The sequence below is a fragment of the Xyrauchen texanus genome, chromosome 29, assembly GCF_025860055.1.
Source record: "Xyrauchen texanus isolate HMW12.3.18 chromosome 29, RBS_HiC_50CHRs, whole genome shotgun sequence".
NCBI classification, from domain to species: Eukaryota; Metazoa; Chordata; class Actinopteri; order Cypriniformes; family Catostomidae; genus Xyrauchen; species Xyrauchen texanus.
Window position 1 is genome coordinate 34,048,685 of NC_068304.1, and position 19,871 is coordinate 34,068,555.

At 41.3% G+C, this 19,871-nt stretch overlaps 1 protein-coding gene across 1 annotated transcript in view; it reads right to left on the reverse strand.

Moving 5' to 3' along the window:
- The window catches only part of LOC127623309 (CUGBP Elav-like family member 4), a 144,795-nt gene that overhangs the window by 54,411 nt on the left and 70,513 nt on the right, over positions 1 to 19,871 (reverse strand). The window contains exon 3 of the mRNA XM_052097714.1: positions 247 to 295. Coding sequence (XP_051953674.1) covers positions 247 to 295 — 49 coding nt within the window. The remainder of the gene's footprint in view (positions 1 to 246; positions 296 to 19,871) is intronic.

Below are 19,871 nucleotides of genomic sequence, written 5' to 3' on the forward strand. Positions count from 1 at the left end.
CCTGCCGTTTTTAATACAGTTAACAAGTCGCTAATGCAGTTAATGGGAGACCAGAAGAGTTCTGGTGAGGACATGGGCACTCACAGGGTCTCTGATTGCAGCCGATCACAGCGAACCATGGCGACCCGAGTGGCCAAAACAGATGGCGAGTCAATGGAGGCAAGTGACCTAAATTAACGGCCACAACAACTCACATATTGGCTTTGCCTGTTTGGGTGTGTGTGTGATAAAAAGAAGGTTAATTACCTCCTCGTCCTTCACTGTCAGCCGGTTTCACCTGGATGGGTCGGTTCATCTGCATAAAAAAAAGAGAGAGAATAGTAAGAACAATGTGTGTGTGTGTGTGTGTGTGTGTGTGTGTGTGTGTGTGTGTGTGTGTGTGTACAGATTTGGCTAGGGCCTAATTTTTAACTGGCCTTCAAATATTGTGAAATATTTTCATTGAATAGGATTGTTCATATATCAGACAAATTCAGACAAAGATTGTTCATATATCAGACAAACAGGTGTGTGTGGGTAGGGTTTTGGGAATGTTAGGGGTAGAATATATTACATTTAATTGTCTTCATATGACAACACACACCCACGCATGGTCTTGTGTGGTTCTGGTGTGTTCAATCAAGCGCAAGATCTCAATACATAAATGAGATGAAATGGAAAGCAAATGGAGACTTTTGCTGAAGTGATGGGATGGAATTGTAAAGAATTTATTGATTCTGGTTCCACAAATATACTTTTGGTATTTTTAAGGAAGTATCCCTCAACCTCCTGTATAATTAGTCTTAAACAAATTGGTCCTGTGTACTAAAAATAAAGAAACTACAGTATACTATTTTGGTACAATTACTATTATATTTTATTACAACAAAACTCTGTATTTTTACACTTTGTCATTCGTTATTAACAACCAGTCAGTAATTACACTGATTTGAGTCTCACAGGCCTTAAGAACACAGTAACAATTCTCGCTTCATTTGGACATGACGAAAGTAATGACTTGCAGTTCAATGTAGGATATTCGGTGCAGAAGAACAATATCTATGCAAAATGACTTGAATCCAGAAAACCCAACCTTTTAAGCCTGTAAATTCCTCAAAGCCATAAAACTAAGAGCCGTCAAAATGGCTTTCCTAAAGTAGAGCAGCAACTAACGATTATTTTGATAATAGATTAATCTAACGATTATTAGAACGATTGTTCGACTATTCACAGATTATAGCAAAGTTTAATCATTAGCTCTTGACCGATTATTCAGCTTGTGGCCCGACTTAAAAAGTTGGATTAAACGTGCTTACTATCAATTAAGAGGACAAAATCATCTTTTAAAATACCTCTAAAAGACATTCACTGACTTAACGGGGGAACATTTTTTTTTATTAAGTTTAATTCAGTAAAGAAAAAATCCAATTGTTATCAAGTTTTTTCCCTTGTTTTCCATTTAAAATTGTCTAAAAAACAAAATACATTTACTTGAGAAGCAACATATAAGATATTTAGACTTGCTTTAAGAGAATGTATCTTAAATATAAGTGTATTTTGTATACAAGTGTTTTTTTTCACTTGGTTTTAATTCTGCGAGTGCAGTAAAGACAAAATATACTTATATTCATGTGGAGCGTAGGGGGGCAGGGCCGGGCTAGAATGTCGTACGCCCGGTCCCCAATCGGCCTGATGGGGCGCGCGAGGGATAAAGGCGGCCGGGGACGACGGTGGCTTAATTAGCCTAATACAGGACCGGGTGTGTAGGATCACGACCCGGCCCCGCCCTCCGACCTGCCACAATTCAATACTCTAAAAGTCTAAATATCTTATATACTGCTTCTCAGGTGAATGGATCTTTTTTTAAAGGATATTTAGATATTTTTAAATATTAGCATTTTTAATATTATATTCAACATTCTCAGAAAAAATTATCCTCTGCAGTATAGCTGCTAAAGAAAATGTACGTTGTTTTAAATGAGTTTTAGATATTTATATTGGAAAACAAGCCAAAACAAAATCAAATCAAAAACAGTGTATTATGTGACAAAGACTACCTCTCTCACCTTTCTGTTCACTTCAATCCATCTTTAACTCACTAAAAAAACAATTGAATAAGTCACGAGCCATCACGTTCTAATCTAGCTGCATTAAGTGTGTGAGCTCGAGGGACAAGCGTCCCCGCAACAGAGTGTGCATCAGTCGGGTGTAGTTTCAATCTCTCCCCCCTCAGATCGGGACATTTGCGCAACTCATAGAAGAGGCGCTGACCACACAGATAAATGCCAGTTTGTCTTTAAAGAGCTCTGGCCCCGCTTAATCCACAACGAGAGTGCTTCTGAATTTACTTATTTGTTATTTTTTAAAGAATTCCCTCGTACTTTGGGATCTACATCACTTGAAGCTATTTGGAAAGTTTAGAGTGCATCTGGACTGTGAGCTGTGTAATTCTTCCTCTCCTCCGTCTTGCGCGAACTGCAGTGCTGCTCTTACGTGCCATCATTAGAGTTTAATGTGATCTCATGTTACGTTAAATGAGATCAAATGACAATTCGACAATGACAAATGTTTTATTGTCGATGTTGTCGATGATATTGACTAATCGTTTCAGCCCTACCATAAAGTCTGGCATGGCCCAGCTAAATTAACAACATCTGGCCAATAAAATGAATAAAAGACACCCGTCCAGATAGCACATGACGCCAAGGTCCGAGGAACTTCACTGCACTACGACACACACACGATATGGATGTCGTGAGCCTTCCATGCAGAAGGCCTCACTTCAAAGCCTGCCTCATCATCCTTCGACGCAACAGACAACAAACATCCATGACTTAACAGAGGTCCAAAATCATCGACAGAGTGAATTTTCTACAAAAAGCCAAAGAACCAAGTAACGCAAGGAAACACAATTGCATCTCCAGACTTTGCTGAAAGTGCTGGTGTCTGTATAATGTAATTTGAGTTGCCCGATTGCAAATCGATTTAGAATGAATTAAGCATTAATGGTTTTCAAAACATTGTCTACAGACTCCATAAAGTTCCTTTACACTGTATAGATAATTTCCATGCAAGTCACTCTGATCACTTGACTCAACAACCTGTGTCCATGTTTGTCTATGTGTTAGATTCGTTTTTATGTTTAAATTAGCAATAAAGTCTTGTTTGTATTCAAAGATAATTTGACTGTGGTATATTTTGATAAATAATCTCGTCACCTGATTTTTTTTCAAAGATCTTTGCTCCAAAGCTCAATCATAACTCCCTTATTAAAGCTAATTCCTTACAATAGTGATTGTGAGCGTATACAATAAGACGCTGTGTTTTGGTTGTCGAATGTGACTAATTCCACTATAAATTCATAATTTATAATGCAAAATAAAATTATGTGGTTCGTTCATTACCTGTATTAGGGCAGTACCGGATTGAAATGTCCATTGTGTGATGCCAAAATTCAGTTAAATGTTCTCCCAAACAGATGAGGTTTTTAAGGTTAATGTTCTATCGAGATTTAAATCAACAAAACCTCTCTCCCTACCCTAAACCTTAAACCTAACCAATAGTGTCATAAAAAGCAAATGAGGGACAGAAAACACAATTGTGTCCAATTGTGGTGTTTCAATGACACTTTCTGCTCATGTGCTGACTTTGTGTGCTCTTCAGTACTCGTACTATGGTCCTTTGTATCGCATAGGCAACACACTATCAGTGACCTACCTTGTAATTTGATCACACTTAAACAAGCTTGTAAATGTAGTTGGATATGTAATGCAAACATGAGTCATATGATATCCACCTTTTTCCTGAATGTGGAAGTGTTCCACAATTCGACTGTTTTCAATTTCTGGTCTCTGTTGTTTTCACTCGCATCGCCATATATTCTTAGTGGTAATGTAATGTTTAAGATATCACATTTCATCACCTTCCTAAAATAATGTCCTAAGTAATTTTTTCAGGTTTTTCAGAAAACTCAAAAAACTGAACCAAATATCATTTTTGTCAAAAAAAGAAAAAAAAACATGTGGATGTATAGTGCTGATACTTCGAGTGTGTAGATGTCATGAAGCAATGGTCAATGATAGTTATGTTACTATCATAATTTGAGTTGTTATTACAGCCAACTACTGCACAAGTTAATCTGCACGGGTCCTCTAAAATTTAATCTCAACTCAACATTTCTAGCAGAATTGTCCATTATTTTAGTGGATTAGTTGTATTAACCTGAGCTGCAGATGTTCGTGCTTCTCATGTGTCCTTGCATGTTGATTTCAGTCAAACTTAAGAAGATCTGTGAAGTGCTTGTATGCAGGGGCGGATCTAGAAAAATATTTATGGGGTGGCGAGAGGGGGGCAGGAATTTTTGAGGGGTGGCAACATATGGCAGACTTATATATACTTAATTTAATCACGTTTATCACAGTTTGATGAGAAATAGTATGTACACACTAAAAAAGGGCACAGGCTGCCATTTACAAACTCATACAGACAAACTTAATCTCATGCAATCAATGTCTTGCATTTGAGGTTTCATGTTCATATTAGGAATAAGTGACCATACAATGTGATCTCACTTAATAGGAGATAGAAGTATGATTGAAGTAAGGGCATTAAGGTAAGACACAGGTGATGACAGGCAGATGTGTGAGAGGGGAAGCAAACGCACGCAGCATTTGTACAAGAAGAAACTATACAAAGAAAAACTTACACATGAAGATCTATTGACTGAGCTGTACTAAAGTAAGCATAAATACACTGTGGAAATAAATAGATCACGGCACTCAAACGAGGTACTGGACATCGCTTTAATTGTTTACTCAGAACAAACATTTTTCCAAACTGATCAGTCTCTTGCCGCTCTGGCGCCATCTCGTGCTGCATTCAGTGCAGTCGGACAGTGGAGATTCGCGCTCGTAAATTGTCAAATTGGCCATAACTTTTAAATACTTTGCTGCCAACTGGGGTGCCAACTGGGGTACATCCGCCCCTGCTTGTATGTGCTTTTTAACATTTTCCGATCTGACAGATATTTCCTTTTAAAGCAGCTCATAACCTGCAAAATTTAAACTCTTGTTTTAGTGCAGCGGTTGATTGACAGATGAGGGGTGACACTTTGCTGCTGCCAGGACGCTTACAGGATGGATTAGCGTTTACACTTCAAATGTGATGTGATTACATGCGAATGTGGTAAAAGATGCATGTGGTTTTTGTGATCCGGTCACAAAACATTTTATACCCTGTTTAGACCTGTATTTAGTGCTGACAACGTGATCGGATCACCCGAAACGCATCTTAATACCAGGTGTAAACGGTGTCTACCGTACACACAAATTTTACGAATGGCTTTATGCTTCTTCAAGAATGAACAATGTGACATTGATGAGTTTGCACTTTAAAGATCCATTTACTCAATAGTGTAACTATATGATTAGCAGGAAGAACCCAAGCGTAGGAATGAGACAGACAGAAACATATTCACAAATAACAGAAAAGAGAGGGCTGTTAGACACAGGTCGTGATAGTAAATGGTTGTACATAACAAGGCAATTTCCTGTAACTACATGATTAGCAGGAAGAAGAACCCAAGCGCAGGAATAAGACAGACACAAATGCATTCATAAATAACAGAAAGCAGAGGGCTTTCAGAACCCCCCGAACAGACTGCTCAGTAGTTGTTGGGGACAGGGCTGAGTCAGACATGTCAACAACCACTGGGGACAGGACTGTGTCAGACAGTTCAGTGACCACTTGGGACAGGACTGGGTCATAAAATGATAGTCTACAGTCACAGGGATAGCCTTAGGCAACTGGATAGTCTTGTCGACAGCCTTAGGGAACTGGATGGACTCTTTGACAGCCACAGGGAACAGGACAGGCTCGTTGACAGCCTCAGGAAACTGGACAGGCTCGGCCATGGCCACAGGGAACAGGACAGGCTCATCAGCGGCCTCAGGGAACTGGACAGGCTTGATGACCATGGGGAATTGGACAGGCTATGTGGTGACTGCCATTGCCAAGGGAGCTGGCAGCAGCATGGGAATGGCTTCCGTGGCTATGAGCGCTGGCAGCGACTGGGGAAGTCCTCAGTGGTCATGAGTGCTGGCAGCGACTGGGGAACGGCCTCCCTGGCCGTGAGCGCTGGCAGCGACTGGGGAACGCCTCAGTGGTCGTAAGCACTGGCAGCGACAGGGGAATGGCCTTCATGGCCGTGAGCGCTGGTAGCGACTGGGGAATGGCCTCCATGGCCATGAGCGCTGGCAGCGACTGGGGATCAGGCACCTTACTCGGCTTCATTCACATCCTCCTCCTCCTGGTGGCAGCCGCCACAGTGTCTCAGGGGAACAGAGTACAATCTTGATCGATTCGCTCTGTCACAATATGCTAGCAGGACGAAGCATCCAAGTGGAATGAGTGAAAAATAAAATAACTTTTATTTAAACAACAGAAAACAAACAGGGAACACAAAACTCTCACAGGGGAGAGATAACAAACAAAAAAGTAAACTAGAATAAAGACAAATAACTTGGACCTACCCTTGGACAGGAACAAGACTGTAACAGGAACAAACAAAATTGCAAACCAAACGAATCAACAAACACAAGAGGAATAGGGCACAATATATTGAGGAACATACATGAGGGACAGGTGCAGACAATCAACATGACAAGGACTAAAGGAAGAGGCATGGCAGGAGAAAACAAGCAGGCAGGGAAAGCAGAGCGCATGGCAGACAGAAAACACAACAGAGCCATGCGCTCAAACACAAGACAGACACAAGACAGACACAAACACATTAGCAGATAACAGAAAGGAGAGGGCTGTCATACCGAGGTTGTGACAAATAGATCATCCAGTGATGGCTGAGTAAATAATTTATGTCCTTTGATAATGATTTATACATAACAGGTTACTGTTATGAAATCTCTATTGTGTTCTCTGTATGTGGTGTTTTTGCCTAGGAAGTGTTGCAGGTTGCATTCAAAAATCGGTCTTTCTAAAGAGTATCCTCGATGTAAAATTTAGCCCCTTGACAAATTCTCAAGCCCCCTCAGTCATTTATCCTGCAGCCAGGCCTGAAAAAAATCATACCAATAAAGTACTTCTAATTCAAATTTAATTGTATTCTAGTTCAATGGGGGTTTTTTTCTCCCTGTATTTGCAGAAGAATGCAGACATTCTTGAACTGTTAACCAGTGCTGTGACTATCATTTAGTTCTAGTGGAACCTGCTCTAAATAAGATCTGGTTTAAATTCTAAACCCTATAGTTGCCTGAGTTCCGAAAGAGAAGCTCTGAGCAACAACATTGTTCTTTGAGTGAGTGATATGGGAAGACTTTAAGTGTTCAGATCCAGAGAGATCATTGCTCAGAGCAGAGTCTGAGTTGTGGCTGCTCATGCTCAGTATTGGTTAGTTGGATCTGAACTGTTTGGTGTGATGAGGTTTGAATCACCCCCGAAACCCTCTCTCTTTTTGTGATTTGTTCTGAGTCTTGTGTGATTGGATGTAAAGCTCCTGAGCTCTGTCCCGTTACAATTCTGGGAGTCACCGCGGCAACAGGAGTCATTAGGCAGCCTGGGGTACCTCGGGAGTTGCTAAGCAACCGGACAGATCGGGTCGGCAGCCTGTTGGTCTATGGGATGCAATCCAGTGAATTGGCACGTGCTGCCTTACTCTTGCACCATTTCACACCATTTTTTCATTGTGTCCATGAGTTTAGAGGAAAAACTCAATTTATTCATCAGAACCCCAAAACGAGTCCACCCCCCACCCCCCTCCTTCGCCCCACTTTAATGTCCTCTTTTAGTCTGTATGGCAAAAAGTTTTGTGCAATCACTGAGAGCCAATGTCCAGATACACCTTACACACTTTTATTTGCACACAACATTCCCTTTACACCCCACATGAACAAATACACCTTTATTACAATGACCACACCCAAAAGAAAGAAAATTACAGGTCTCAAATGTGCTCCAATTTTCAATAAAATGTCAGAGTTTTAATTTGAACTCAAAAAGGCTATTTAACAAACATAATAACAATTATTCCAATAATAATTCATAATAAATCATTCATAATTATTCCAAGACCAAATTATCTGAACTACACTATCTACATACATTTTATAGCTCCATATCTTTAGTGTATTAAGTGTCAACTGACTCATTTGTGTCTATTTTATTTCTTCCAATTAATTTAAACAGAAACAAATGAGACAAAGTTGATGCTTTAAACAAAATATCTGTAAAACTGGATTAATGCACACATCATGAAAAAGTTCATTACATCAACAGATCAGGGTGAGAAAGAAAACCTCACAAACGCTCTATTTTAGACATTAACACAATTTCTCTATCACACACACATCTTTCTAGAGCCTGGCATGTTGATGGCATTAGCTCTTTCTCAGATAGGGAAACAGTGTGTGTGAGATTAATTCGGGTCCCAGTCGAGTTCAGTACATTCACCTTCTTTATCTCTGTCTGTCTCGCAGCCTTTGGCCTCAGAAAGCAATATGGCTCCTGTACACTCGCCTAATGACTTGATCAATGCTGACAAATAGGCCAGAGCCACCGCCTCACCACAAACACACACACACACACATCTCTTTATTACCACACCAGATGACTGTACTGCGGTTTCCCACACCTCCTTTTTCACCAAACTCATTTTGTGTTTCTCTCTCAACACTTCAGCTCAAGTTCAATCTGCTTGTGTTTGTGTCGCTGTTGTTTTGTAAAGAAAAAAAATCTAACTGAGAAAAAACAAAACTAAAATGAGAAGTGAAGACATGAGATGAGATGAATGAGAATATGAAAATATGAGATGAGAACAAATTAAAAGAGACATGAGTAGAAGGAGAGAGAAGGGAAGGGAAATGAAGACAGGAGATTAAAAGATACAATACAACATGAAAAGTGAGAAGATTAGAAGAGATTCGATGAGAGAGGATGAGAATCTGTGAAACAAGAAAAGATGCATGAGAAGATTCAAGATGAGAAGATAAGACAAGAAGAGATGAAATGACACAAAATTAGAAGAGACAAGATGAGAAGATACAAGAAGTGAAAATACGCAACCAGAAGAAAGAGATTAATTGAGAAAATGAAAAGATAAGAGACAAGAGGAGATGAAACGAGACAAATTTAGAAGATACCAGATGAGAAGGTATGAGACGAGAAGAAAACAAGACCAAAAGAAGAATATGAATGACAAGATAAGAGACAAGAGGAGAAGAAAATATGAGAAAATTTGAATATATAAGATGAATATACAGTACAAGACATGAAACAAGAGAACAGATACAATTAGACAAAATGAGGTGATACAAGATTAGAATATACAAGATAAAAACGTAACAGATGAAACAAGACAAAATGAGAATATCCGATACGAGAAGAGATGAAACTAAATAAACTAGAAGAATCAAGTTGAAATAAGATGAGACGAAACAAGAAGAGAAGAGATTAGAATATATTCATCTTTTTACAGTCTGACACATTTATAAATAATTTACAGCTGTATGAGAGTTTAGTTCAGCAAGGCCCATACACACACATGACAACTACATTTACTGTTCTCAGGCTTTATCTTGTATCACGGTAAGTCTGTGAATGTTTGTGTGTGTGTGTGTGTGTGTGTGTGTGTGTGTGTGTGTGTGTGTGTGTGTGTGTGTGTGTGTGTGTGTGTGTGTGTGTGTGTGTTTGTGTGAAAGAGAGAGCTGCTCGTTCTTTTAAATTGCCTGTTATGTCTTGTGGAGCGTAGAGAGGCTGACACACACACACACACACACACACATCACCATAGCAGCCCGTGAAACACGTGGGTCAAGTTTTGTCAGGTTAAATGCAGACAGGAGTGTGTGAAGGATATTTTTAGCTTGCTCCAGGTATCCTTTTGCAAAAAAAGAAATGTAAAACAACTTCTGAACACACATTTTTGGTGGGATACCATTCCAGATTTTTATATATGCGCCCTCATCCCCTACGCGTTTGCATTCAGCAGCACACCCAAAGCGCAGCTACGTCTACAAAGTGCCATGCACCTTCCGTTTTGAATCCTACCAGGCTTGTTTAGGTGTCACCCCAGCGGGTCACCCCCATTGAGAGATGCCAGGCTGCTCTATAAAGCTCAGGATGGATGGGTGTATAGATCACGGCAGGGAGCGAGCAGCCAGCACACCACAGGGAGAGAAAGAGACGAGACGCCGACACACATCCAGAAACAAGACTAACAAATGAGTCACTGTGACAAACAAATTTATGAGGCTCAAGAGATGAGAAAACCTGCAGAGAAATTATACTGACACAGCCAGAGACAAGAGGAGAAGAGAGGGGAGAAGAAAAAAAAAACATGAGACAAGAAAAGAAGACATGAGAAATAATGAGTTGCAGGAGATGAAAAGAGACAAGGAGGCGAGAAGCGAAGAAACAAAACAAAACAAAAATTAAGAAGAAAAACAAAGCTAAACACATTTATGCAACAAATAACTTTTAGGCTATAATTTCAAGCTTTGAAGCATAGAAATGATACCTGCACAGCCAGAGATAAGAAAAAAGAAGAAGAGAGGGGAGACAAGAAGACATGAGAAAGAGATTGAAGAGGTGAGAAGAGATGAAGAAAACGAGAAGCAAAGAGACAAAACACAAACCCTAACCCAAACCAAACAAACCCACAAACAAAACAAAACAAAGCCCAGAAAAAAAACTAAGAAAAACAAGACAAAAAATCTAAACAAAACAAAGGAAAACAGAGACAGGATAGAAAGAAAGAACAGAGAGAAAGACAGAAAGAAAGAGACAGAGAGAACACATTCTAGACAAACACATGATCAGAAAGAGCTTGAGAAAAATAACACAGACGAGAGAAAAGAGAATATGTCATGACAACAGCACACAAAGACAACATGTCTTTATCTCCGATACCCAGAACACACATGCACACACTCACACCAACAATCTAATGTGTGGGTTCATCTGAGGCAAACATTCTCACATTAATCGGACTGATAAATATAACGTTCAGTGCTTTGATGAAGTGCCACAATTTTTGTGAAGATAAACGAGTGAATTTGCCCTTGCTATAAGAGCAGATCTCAGCATGGTGCAGCATGCTCATTATGGCCTGTGAGTCCGTCTACAACGTTTCACACTGATGTATGACTGAAAATGCTGTGAAATATATGCACACCTAATGCTTCAGAAATCACATGATCCTAGTACTGAAGGAAAATCAAAGACTTTCTCTTGGTTCAGAGAGACTGTGCCGCTCGCTGTATGGTTTGATATATGGTTTTAAAGAAAGACATATTCCCTCAACAACAGAAGTGAGGCTATATGTCTTAAAACACTGACCTGATGCTGTACATTATTGATGTACACTACCGGTCAAAAGATAAATAATAGTAGTCATCAAAACTATGGAATAACATAAATGGAACTATGGGAATTATGTTGTGACTAAACAAAATCCAAAATAAATAAAAACTCTTGTTATATTTTAGCATCTTCAAAGTAGTCACCCTTTGCCTAGAATTTGCAGACATGCACTCTTGACATTTTCTATGTTGGGCACTTATTGGCTTCTTTTCTTTATTAGTTGGTCCAAGTCATCAATTTCAAAAACGTTTTTTTCATTATTACTGTGGAGCGGAGGGGGGCGGGGCCGGGTCGGAATATCGCGCGCCCGGTCCCCAATCGGCCTGATGAGGCGTGCGAGGGATAAAGGCGGCCGGTGACGATGGTTCGAGAGAGAGAGAATTACGGGCATGTCCGTCATGTGTGTGTTTACGTTTATGCTTTTGGTTTAAGTTTTCATTAAATATTATTTATGTTGACAAGCCGGTTCTCGCCTCCTCCTTGCCCATCATTAACTGTGTTACATTGGTACCGAAACCCGGGAAGGAGGAGGGATGCCCGTTGCAGAGTCCTCGACACTGCCGTCCACCCAGGGAGCGAGGGAGCTGCTGCCGGGGGCGGAGGAGTTCCCTGCCGTCCCCAGAGACGCGGAGGGGTCAAGGGAGACCGCCGTCCGCGAGGGGAGGAGGGAAGAAACTCTCCGACCGCCCGGAGCGGTAGGGCCGCTGCCAGGGGCTGAGGAGTGTCCCCATTTGCTGCCAGAAAAGCGGAGGGGCGTTCTGCCCGCTGGGGGTCGAAGGTTTGACTCCGGTTCGCCCGGGGTTGGAGCGGCTGTCGTCCGCCTGAGTGTGGAGGAGTGTTCGAGGACCACGCGACGGTACATCAGAGAACCGGTGAGTGAGGTTTTCTCTCTCTCCTCTCTCTCTCCCTTTCGCACCGTGTTGGCCTTTTCCCTTGCCTATTTTGTTGTTGTTGTTTTTCCCCTCTTGTCTCCTCCCAGGGCGAGGAAGGCAGGGATGACCACGCGGGACTCAAGATACACCCCGCCCCAGGGATGGCGGGAGGTGTACGTCATGCCAGTGGCACCCCGGCCTGAGATAACGCCGAGTGTGGAGGGGGGGCGGGGCCGGGTCGGAATATCGCGCGCCTGGTCCCCAATCGGCCTGATGAGGCGCGCGAGGGATAAAGGCGGCCGGTGACGATGGTTCGAGAGAGAGAGAATTACGGGCATGTCCGTCATGTGTGTGTTTATGTTTATGCTTTTGGTTTAAGTTTTCATTAAATATTATTTATGTTGACAAGCCAGTTCTCGCCTCCTCATTGCCCATCATTAACTGTGTTACAATTACATTTTAGTTTTATAATTAATTAAATTAATATGGTGGCACAGTTATATTTTTGTCAACATAAATAATTTCAAACATTTAAGCACATGCCTTCAAGCAGATTTTAAGATCATGAGAAACATTTCAGTCAAGTGTTTCAAAAGTTTTGACCAGTAGTTTATATATATATATATAAAAAGGCATCAATAGAGCCAAAACAAAGGGGAAAAAGACATATACAAGGTAACAAGGTAAAAAATTAAGGAAAAGATGAGAAACAGAATCTAAAAAGGAAGGTTTTGAGTGTAACTGGGTCATTGACAAATTTGGCTCCCAAAGAATTTGCTATCGTACTTAAGGCCATAACAAATACCCCCTATCCCTTTGATTTACCTCCTCTAGACCCTGCAGTCTCTATTGTGGGGAAAACCTTCTTCTCTTCCACCTCTAAAAGGTCTACACGTTATTTGTTTCAAAGTGATATTGTGGCAGTCCCAAATGTGTAGTTTATTGGAATGCCTTTGTCTCAGATGTTGATTGGAGGAAGGTCTGGTTGCTTCCAAACAAATATTTACTTACCAACAAGATAAGAGAAGAATCTTTTCATATAATTCCTCAAGTCTACCCTGTTAATAATTATTTAAAGAATTTTAGAAAATATTTTTAAAAGTTGAATGTTCTTTCTGTAAGCAGCACCCGGAAATTATTGTCCATTTGTTTTGGCATTGTCATTACACCAAATTACTGTGGAAAAGCCCCAATATATAAATTTAATCATTGTAAAAGACTTTATATATTCTGGGAAAATGAACAGTTTTTTTTCACTTGTGACCGGATGAAAAAGAAAAAATGAAAGATGAAATGTATTTTGTTAACCATGTTTTATGTACATAAATGTAACATTTCTCATCAGAAACCCATTTTGGATGTTCTGCATACAGACCTACAACAGTACTTTAAAAACATTTCTAGGTTGCAGAATAAGAAGGCTATCAAAACCATTCATGTTTGTAAATCCTTTGATTTTTTTTCCTTTGATTTCTTTTTGAATATGTTGTAATGCCCGTCTTTTTTTCTCTTCTTCCTTTCCTGATTTTGTTTGTAAAACCTTTTGTAAGTTCATTCGTAGAAATGTAATATTTGTGTCCATGTACGTTTTATACATTTTTGAAAAGTATTTATAGCATAAAGATGAAATTACTTAAAAAATGACTTGTTGCAACAATCGAGAGAAGAAGATTAAAATACTTTTCCTGATCCTTGAATATATGAATGAACACAAATTGTTGAATAATTTCAAAAAAGGTATCAAACATATTTTTAAAAGTTAAACATATAAAATATATATTTTTAAATATCATAAATGTTTCAGTCACAAATCTTGATATTTGTGACTGAACAAAATGTGTCAAATGGATATTTGGAGAGTTCATTTGAGGAAACACCAGGCCCTCAATGGTTATAAACCCGTTTCCGAACTCCATTTGACCTGAACAAAATGTGCCTTTTCATTAAAATCTAAAAATATCTGATAAACTAAAAAATTAAAACACACACACTCTTCTAAAGGGGTCTTATCTGTTTTATGGATTTCTTGTCACATGACAACAGAATGGTTTCCTGCATAGTGGTTACACCACCTGACTTTAACCACTTTTCCACCATCGGGCCAAACAGCTCTCGTCGCAAAACCGTGCCATTCGTGCCAACCTGGGCCAGTTGCTGTGGTTACGGTTTCTTTTTCCACTGTGGTGTGGTGAAATCAGGAGAATGTACGTAACAACTTGGCATTGGCAAATTGACAATTGTGAGTCAGCACGTACTAATGCCATTCCACCAGCATGGTTAAGCATGGTTGAGTACGGTTAGCTAACCATGCCGAGAATTCCGGGCCTAGAACAGTTTATAATTGTGCCGTGCCGAACCGTGCTTCAGTGTAAATGATACAGTAACAATTCGGTACGATGCTCAGAACCATTCGGCCCGATGGTGGAAAAGGACATTTGTATTTGTTGGACAAAGTTTTTCAAATATTTATAATATAAAAAAATAAAAGTTGTTTCACTGCAATTTTTTTTAAAAGAAATAGTAATAAAACATAATTCTAATCTAATCCAACATATAATTTTTTAAGAATTAAAACTTTTTAATGAGACTTTTTATTTTTACTGTCTTGGCAGTGTAAATCTCATCAACAAAACTGATAAAAATGTTCGTGGAGAAGCATTTTTTGATTCTGTCAACCATATTGAATACAAGGCAAAAAAAAAAAAAAGAAACGCACCACAACGATAAATAAATGATTTTATTAAAGCACACTGTTGATGAAAATATGATGAGAAAAAGTAATACAGCAAGATATTAACAGTCCAAGATATATAAACAGAAGGACAAACATCTATCTTTTATAGAAGAAAATATTAGATAAGGATTCATCTAATCCAAAAATCTATGTTGGGGATTTCCCCACTTGAGCCGTGTGAGTTGAACACACCAAACACTGACAAAATGTACCATATTAAAACGGTTTATTACCTCACTCAGACGCATCCTATATATATACATTAGATTAATCACTAAATTCACCACATATATTATTACAATTGACATCTGCAAAGACAATAAAGTGAATAAACAGGTGAAATTGACATCCTGGTTACTTCCATAACCTCCGTTTCCTGATGGAGGGAACGAGATGTTTTGTCAATGAAGTAACCCTAGGGGTCACACTTGGGAGCCCGAGACACCTCTGATCTTTGATAAAATGACAATGGAAATTGGCGAGTGGTATTTGTATGCCATTCCCCGAACATATGGGTATAAAGGAGCTGGCGTGCGAACCGCTCGTTCAGGTTTTGTGTTGAGGAGCCAAGAGAGAATGTCCCGGCCATTCCAGCGGGTAGTCCAGCGTTGTGGCAGGAGGGACACAACGTCTCTTTCCCTCCATCAGGGAACCAGGACATTCCCTATCTGTCACTCACTCGACGTTGTGTTGATGAAGTGACACTAGGGGCCCCCTAAAAAAAATTTCTACAAACATGGTGACTCGGGCAGAGGGGCCTCTGCCCAAGGAAGATGCAGTTTACCAACAGGGAAAATTTTTTGCAGAGATATCGGTCGCATGGGGAACCAGCACATGCGGAGCATCTACCCCAGTACAGGGTTTAGTTAGTGCGTGTACTGAGCTTGCAGTGAGCTCCTCCGCAAACTCGTCTGCCACAGGGCTAGGAGGAAGTCATCCAGGGAACACATTTTGAGAACACTACTGGGAGTCAACAGCGCATGTCTTCAGCTCAGTGGAGGTGAAAGGCGCTATGCGCAAGCGATACACCCGGCCAACTGTCCCGGACTTCTGTTCATTCCTGCCAAGACACGGGATGAAACCGGCTCAACCAGGAGATTATAGAACCTAGCAAAGGTGTTTGGTGTTGATCAGACCGCTGCTCTGAAAATGTCTGTTAGAGAGGCGCCACTGGTCACGGCCCAGGATGCCGCCACACACGAGGTGCATGAGGTCCGTGAAACAAGTCTGGGTGGGCCAGTAGTGTGCTACTAGGATGACCTGCTCCTTGTAATCCCTGACCTTGCACAGAGTCTGTGCAAGTAGGCTCACTGGGGGAAACGCATATTTGTGCAGTCCAGGGGGCCAGCTGTGTGCCAGCACGTCTATACCGAAGGATGCCTCGTTCAGGGCGTACCAAAGCGGGCAGTGGGAGGATTCTGGTGAAGCGAACAGGTCTTCCTGTGCCTCCCCGAATTTACACCAAATCAAATGGACAACCTGAGGGTGGAGTCTCCACTCTCCCTTGCCTGTCATGACAGTGCGTCCGCTGTAGTGCTGAGGTCGCCCGGGATGTGAGTGTCTGTGAGGTGCTTCTGACTCCAGAGGATGAGATGGCGGCGAGTTGTGACATACAACGGGAGCGTAAAATGTCTTGATGGTTGATGTAGGACATCATTGTTGTGTTGTCTGTCTGAGCCAACATATGCTTGCCCTGGATCAATGGCCAGAACCTCAGCAGGGCGAGCAGTATTGCCAACATCTTGAGGCAGTTGATGTGTCAACATAGCCGTGAGCCCATCCAGGAGCCGGTGGCTGCATGCCCGTTGCATACAGCACTCTAGCCCGTCTTGGAGGCGTCCGTCGTAACCACGATATAGCGGAACACCTGCCCATAGAAATATGAGGTCAGTCCAAGGGCTGAAGAGGCGGCGACAGACCGGTGTGATAGCCACGCGATGTGTCCCACAGCACCATGCCCTTCATGGGACTCAAGTCTGGAGCCAGTGCTGAAACGGTCTCATATGCATCAACCCGAGCGGTGTGGCCACCGCTGAGGATGCCATATGCTCCAGGAGCCTCTGTTTCGGTGAAGCTGCAGTCTTCTGTCTAAATGCCTTCAAACAGGTCAGCACCGACTGTGCACACTCGTTCATGAGGCGCGCTGTCATGGAGACTGAGTCCAATGCTAAGCTGATAAAAGAGATGCTCTGAACCGAGAGGAGCTTGCCCTTTTCCCAGTTGACCCGAAGCCCTAGGTGTGTGAGCACCTGGTTCCTGTTGAAGTACGCGTCCTTCATGTCTACCTGCTCAAACCAATCTTGATGCCGGACGCTTGCTAGATTGTGTTTTTGCAAATCCAAAACGGAACGGGAGTTTGTGTAATGCCCGGTTCAGTACTCGCAGGTACAAAATTTGCCGCAACCCACCACCTTTCTTAGGTACAATGAAGTTGGGGCTGTAAAACCCCTTCTTCATCTCAGCCAGAGGGACAGGCTCTATCGCGCCCTTCTGTAGGAGGGTAGCTGGGCAAAGCAAGGCGGAGGTGGCTTGTCCAGCGGAACCGTAGGCCTTGGCCGTCAGGGAAGGCATAAATCTACAGACCCTGGACGGGAGCTTCGGGCACCCGTGCCAGTTGGAGGCACTCTGTGGGCATAGGTGCACCGCGAGCGCCTTATCCACTGGGGGCATCGCCGAGTAGCCCTTGGCCACCCCACCATAGAGGGCAGTAAAAGGTGCCTCCCACGACCTTGTCAGCTGCTCGTGCACTTCCAGGAAGAAAGGAACTGGGGCGTGCATGGCTGTGAGCGGCACCACAGGCCCAGGAACCAATCATCGAGCCGCAAGGGTTCAGGGGAGAGCGGAGGGTTCCACTCAAGCCCGATGAAAATGTATTACTTTGAGAAAGGTCTCATACTCAAAACTTTCTTTTTTGAATTATTTGTATTTTTTTTTTTATTTCTACCTTTTTTTAGGTAGCTGTGCACCTGCTGAATGTATTAAAGCTTCATTAGCATGGCCTGCCGTTCAATCTAAAATAAAGCTGCTTTAGTGCTGAGTAACAGATGAGACAAGACAGGACCGCTGCTTGCAGGCACACATGTAATTTCAGACAGAGAAACACAAGCTGAAAGGTGTGAAAACTTGTGAGTGTGTATGTGACAAAAGAGCTTCTGTAACACATTTTTGGTTGAGTAAATGTAAACAAAAAGAACCATCTTTCATAAGTCATCCTATTGGTAAAGACATCACCTTGTCTTCACGACAGTCCTAACTCTAGAAAAAGCATGCACATTAGTTGGACCAATCTGACATTATCAGTTTAAATCTGTAATTTGATGTGTTATTGAAACGTAAGCTTGACAAACAGTTTTGGAGATCTCTGTCTTTCCCCGTTCAAAGAGATGGATTTGGAAAAATGGCTGCCCGGGGGTGTTGCCCAGGGGCAGAACTGACTGACTGACTCTTCTCAAAGCAAAAATCTTTTACTCAGGGGACTTGGAGTTCTCAGTTATGTTTCATTGCATTACTGAGTATCAATCAATTATGAACTGAACACAAGCTATAAAATTAAAGGGATGGTTCACCCAAAATGAAAATTCTGTTATCATTTAATCACTCTCCAATAAAAGTGGTCATGCAATGTGGCATCATTCTGTTTTGGTCACAAGACATGCAAGAACCAATTAGGTTTGATGTTATGGAAATTGCTGCCCTATTAGATTCAGCGCCATTTACATTTACTATCTCTTTCATGCAGATAGCATAGCTCAGATTACTTGGTATTGGGAGAATATGATGAGAAATGTTGCAGTTCATCATGAGATATCTGACCTTGGATGCTTCATATAAGAGTTATACAGCATTTGACACTAAAATTCATACTGACATTTTAGAAAGGTTGGGGCAGAAAATAACATTTGTTGAGAATTCCAAATGAGGCTGAGAGACATGAAAGAAGCAACAGGGAGAGTGATAAAGAGAGACAGTAAGTGATAAAAAAGGGAAAATGGCATTTGTTGAGAAAGCCAAGTAAGGCTGCAAAACAAGTGTGTTTTTATGCAAATACATGCTAATTTATGCAAGCATTGCCATGGCAGCGCCTGAGGCTGCGTTGATTGGCAGTTGCAGTTCTGAGTGGATGGAGAAAGGCCCGCTGGTGTTTGCATGAGTTAGCTGCCTCTGTTTATGCCTGTTGAACATGCAGACACACTTCAACCAGCCCATCGCATGCTGACTGCAAGGCAGCAGCCACAGATCTGAGCCACGCAAACAGCCACTGTCCAAAACTGCAGGAAGGATCATATATGAAAACAACCGCTCATTTCAAGGTCGATCACACCTGCTTGAAATCCTCTAGTTGGAATATGCATACATCCCATGCTACTTGATATATAAAATAATAAAAAAAACAGTATGTCAAATGAGTAGGATGTCCAAAAACCCAGTATTCATGAAACAGTAGTTGAACAATGGATAACCTACTGCATTTGCTGAGATTCTGAAGTGTGCATCCACTGGATACTTTATTTTAATGGGGTCATGAATGCATTTTTTTTTTTTTATAATTGTATTATCTTCCCTGAGGTCTACTGCTAATGTCAGTAAAGATTTCTGCACCAAAACTGTCATAGTTTAGTAATAAATAATAATTTACCTCCCTGTCTCTGGCCCTCTGTCTCAAACACTCGGTTTTGGACTCAGCATCTCCTTTAAGACTTCAGTGTAAACACTCACTGTTCTGATTGGCTAACATTGTGCAGGGCCTCCAATACAGCCTTATTTGAAACTCAATAGGAAGAGAATGAACAAGCTCCTCAACATTATAAAACAAAATTTTAGGGTTTACACATAAAGCACATCCAACACATTGCACCTGAATATATTAAACTTCACTCAAACACAACTGTTAACACTCAGCACCATAAACTATC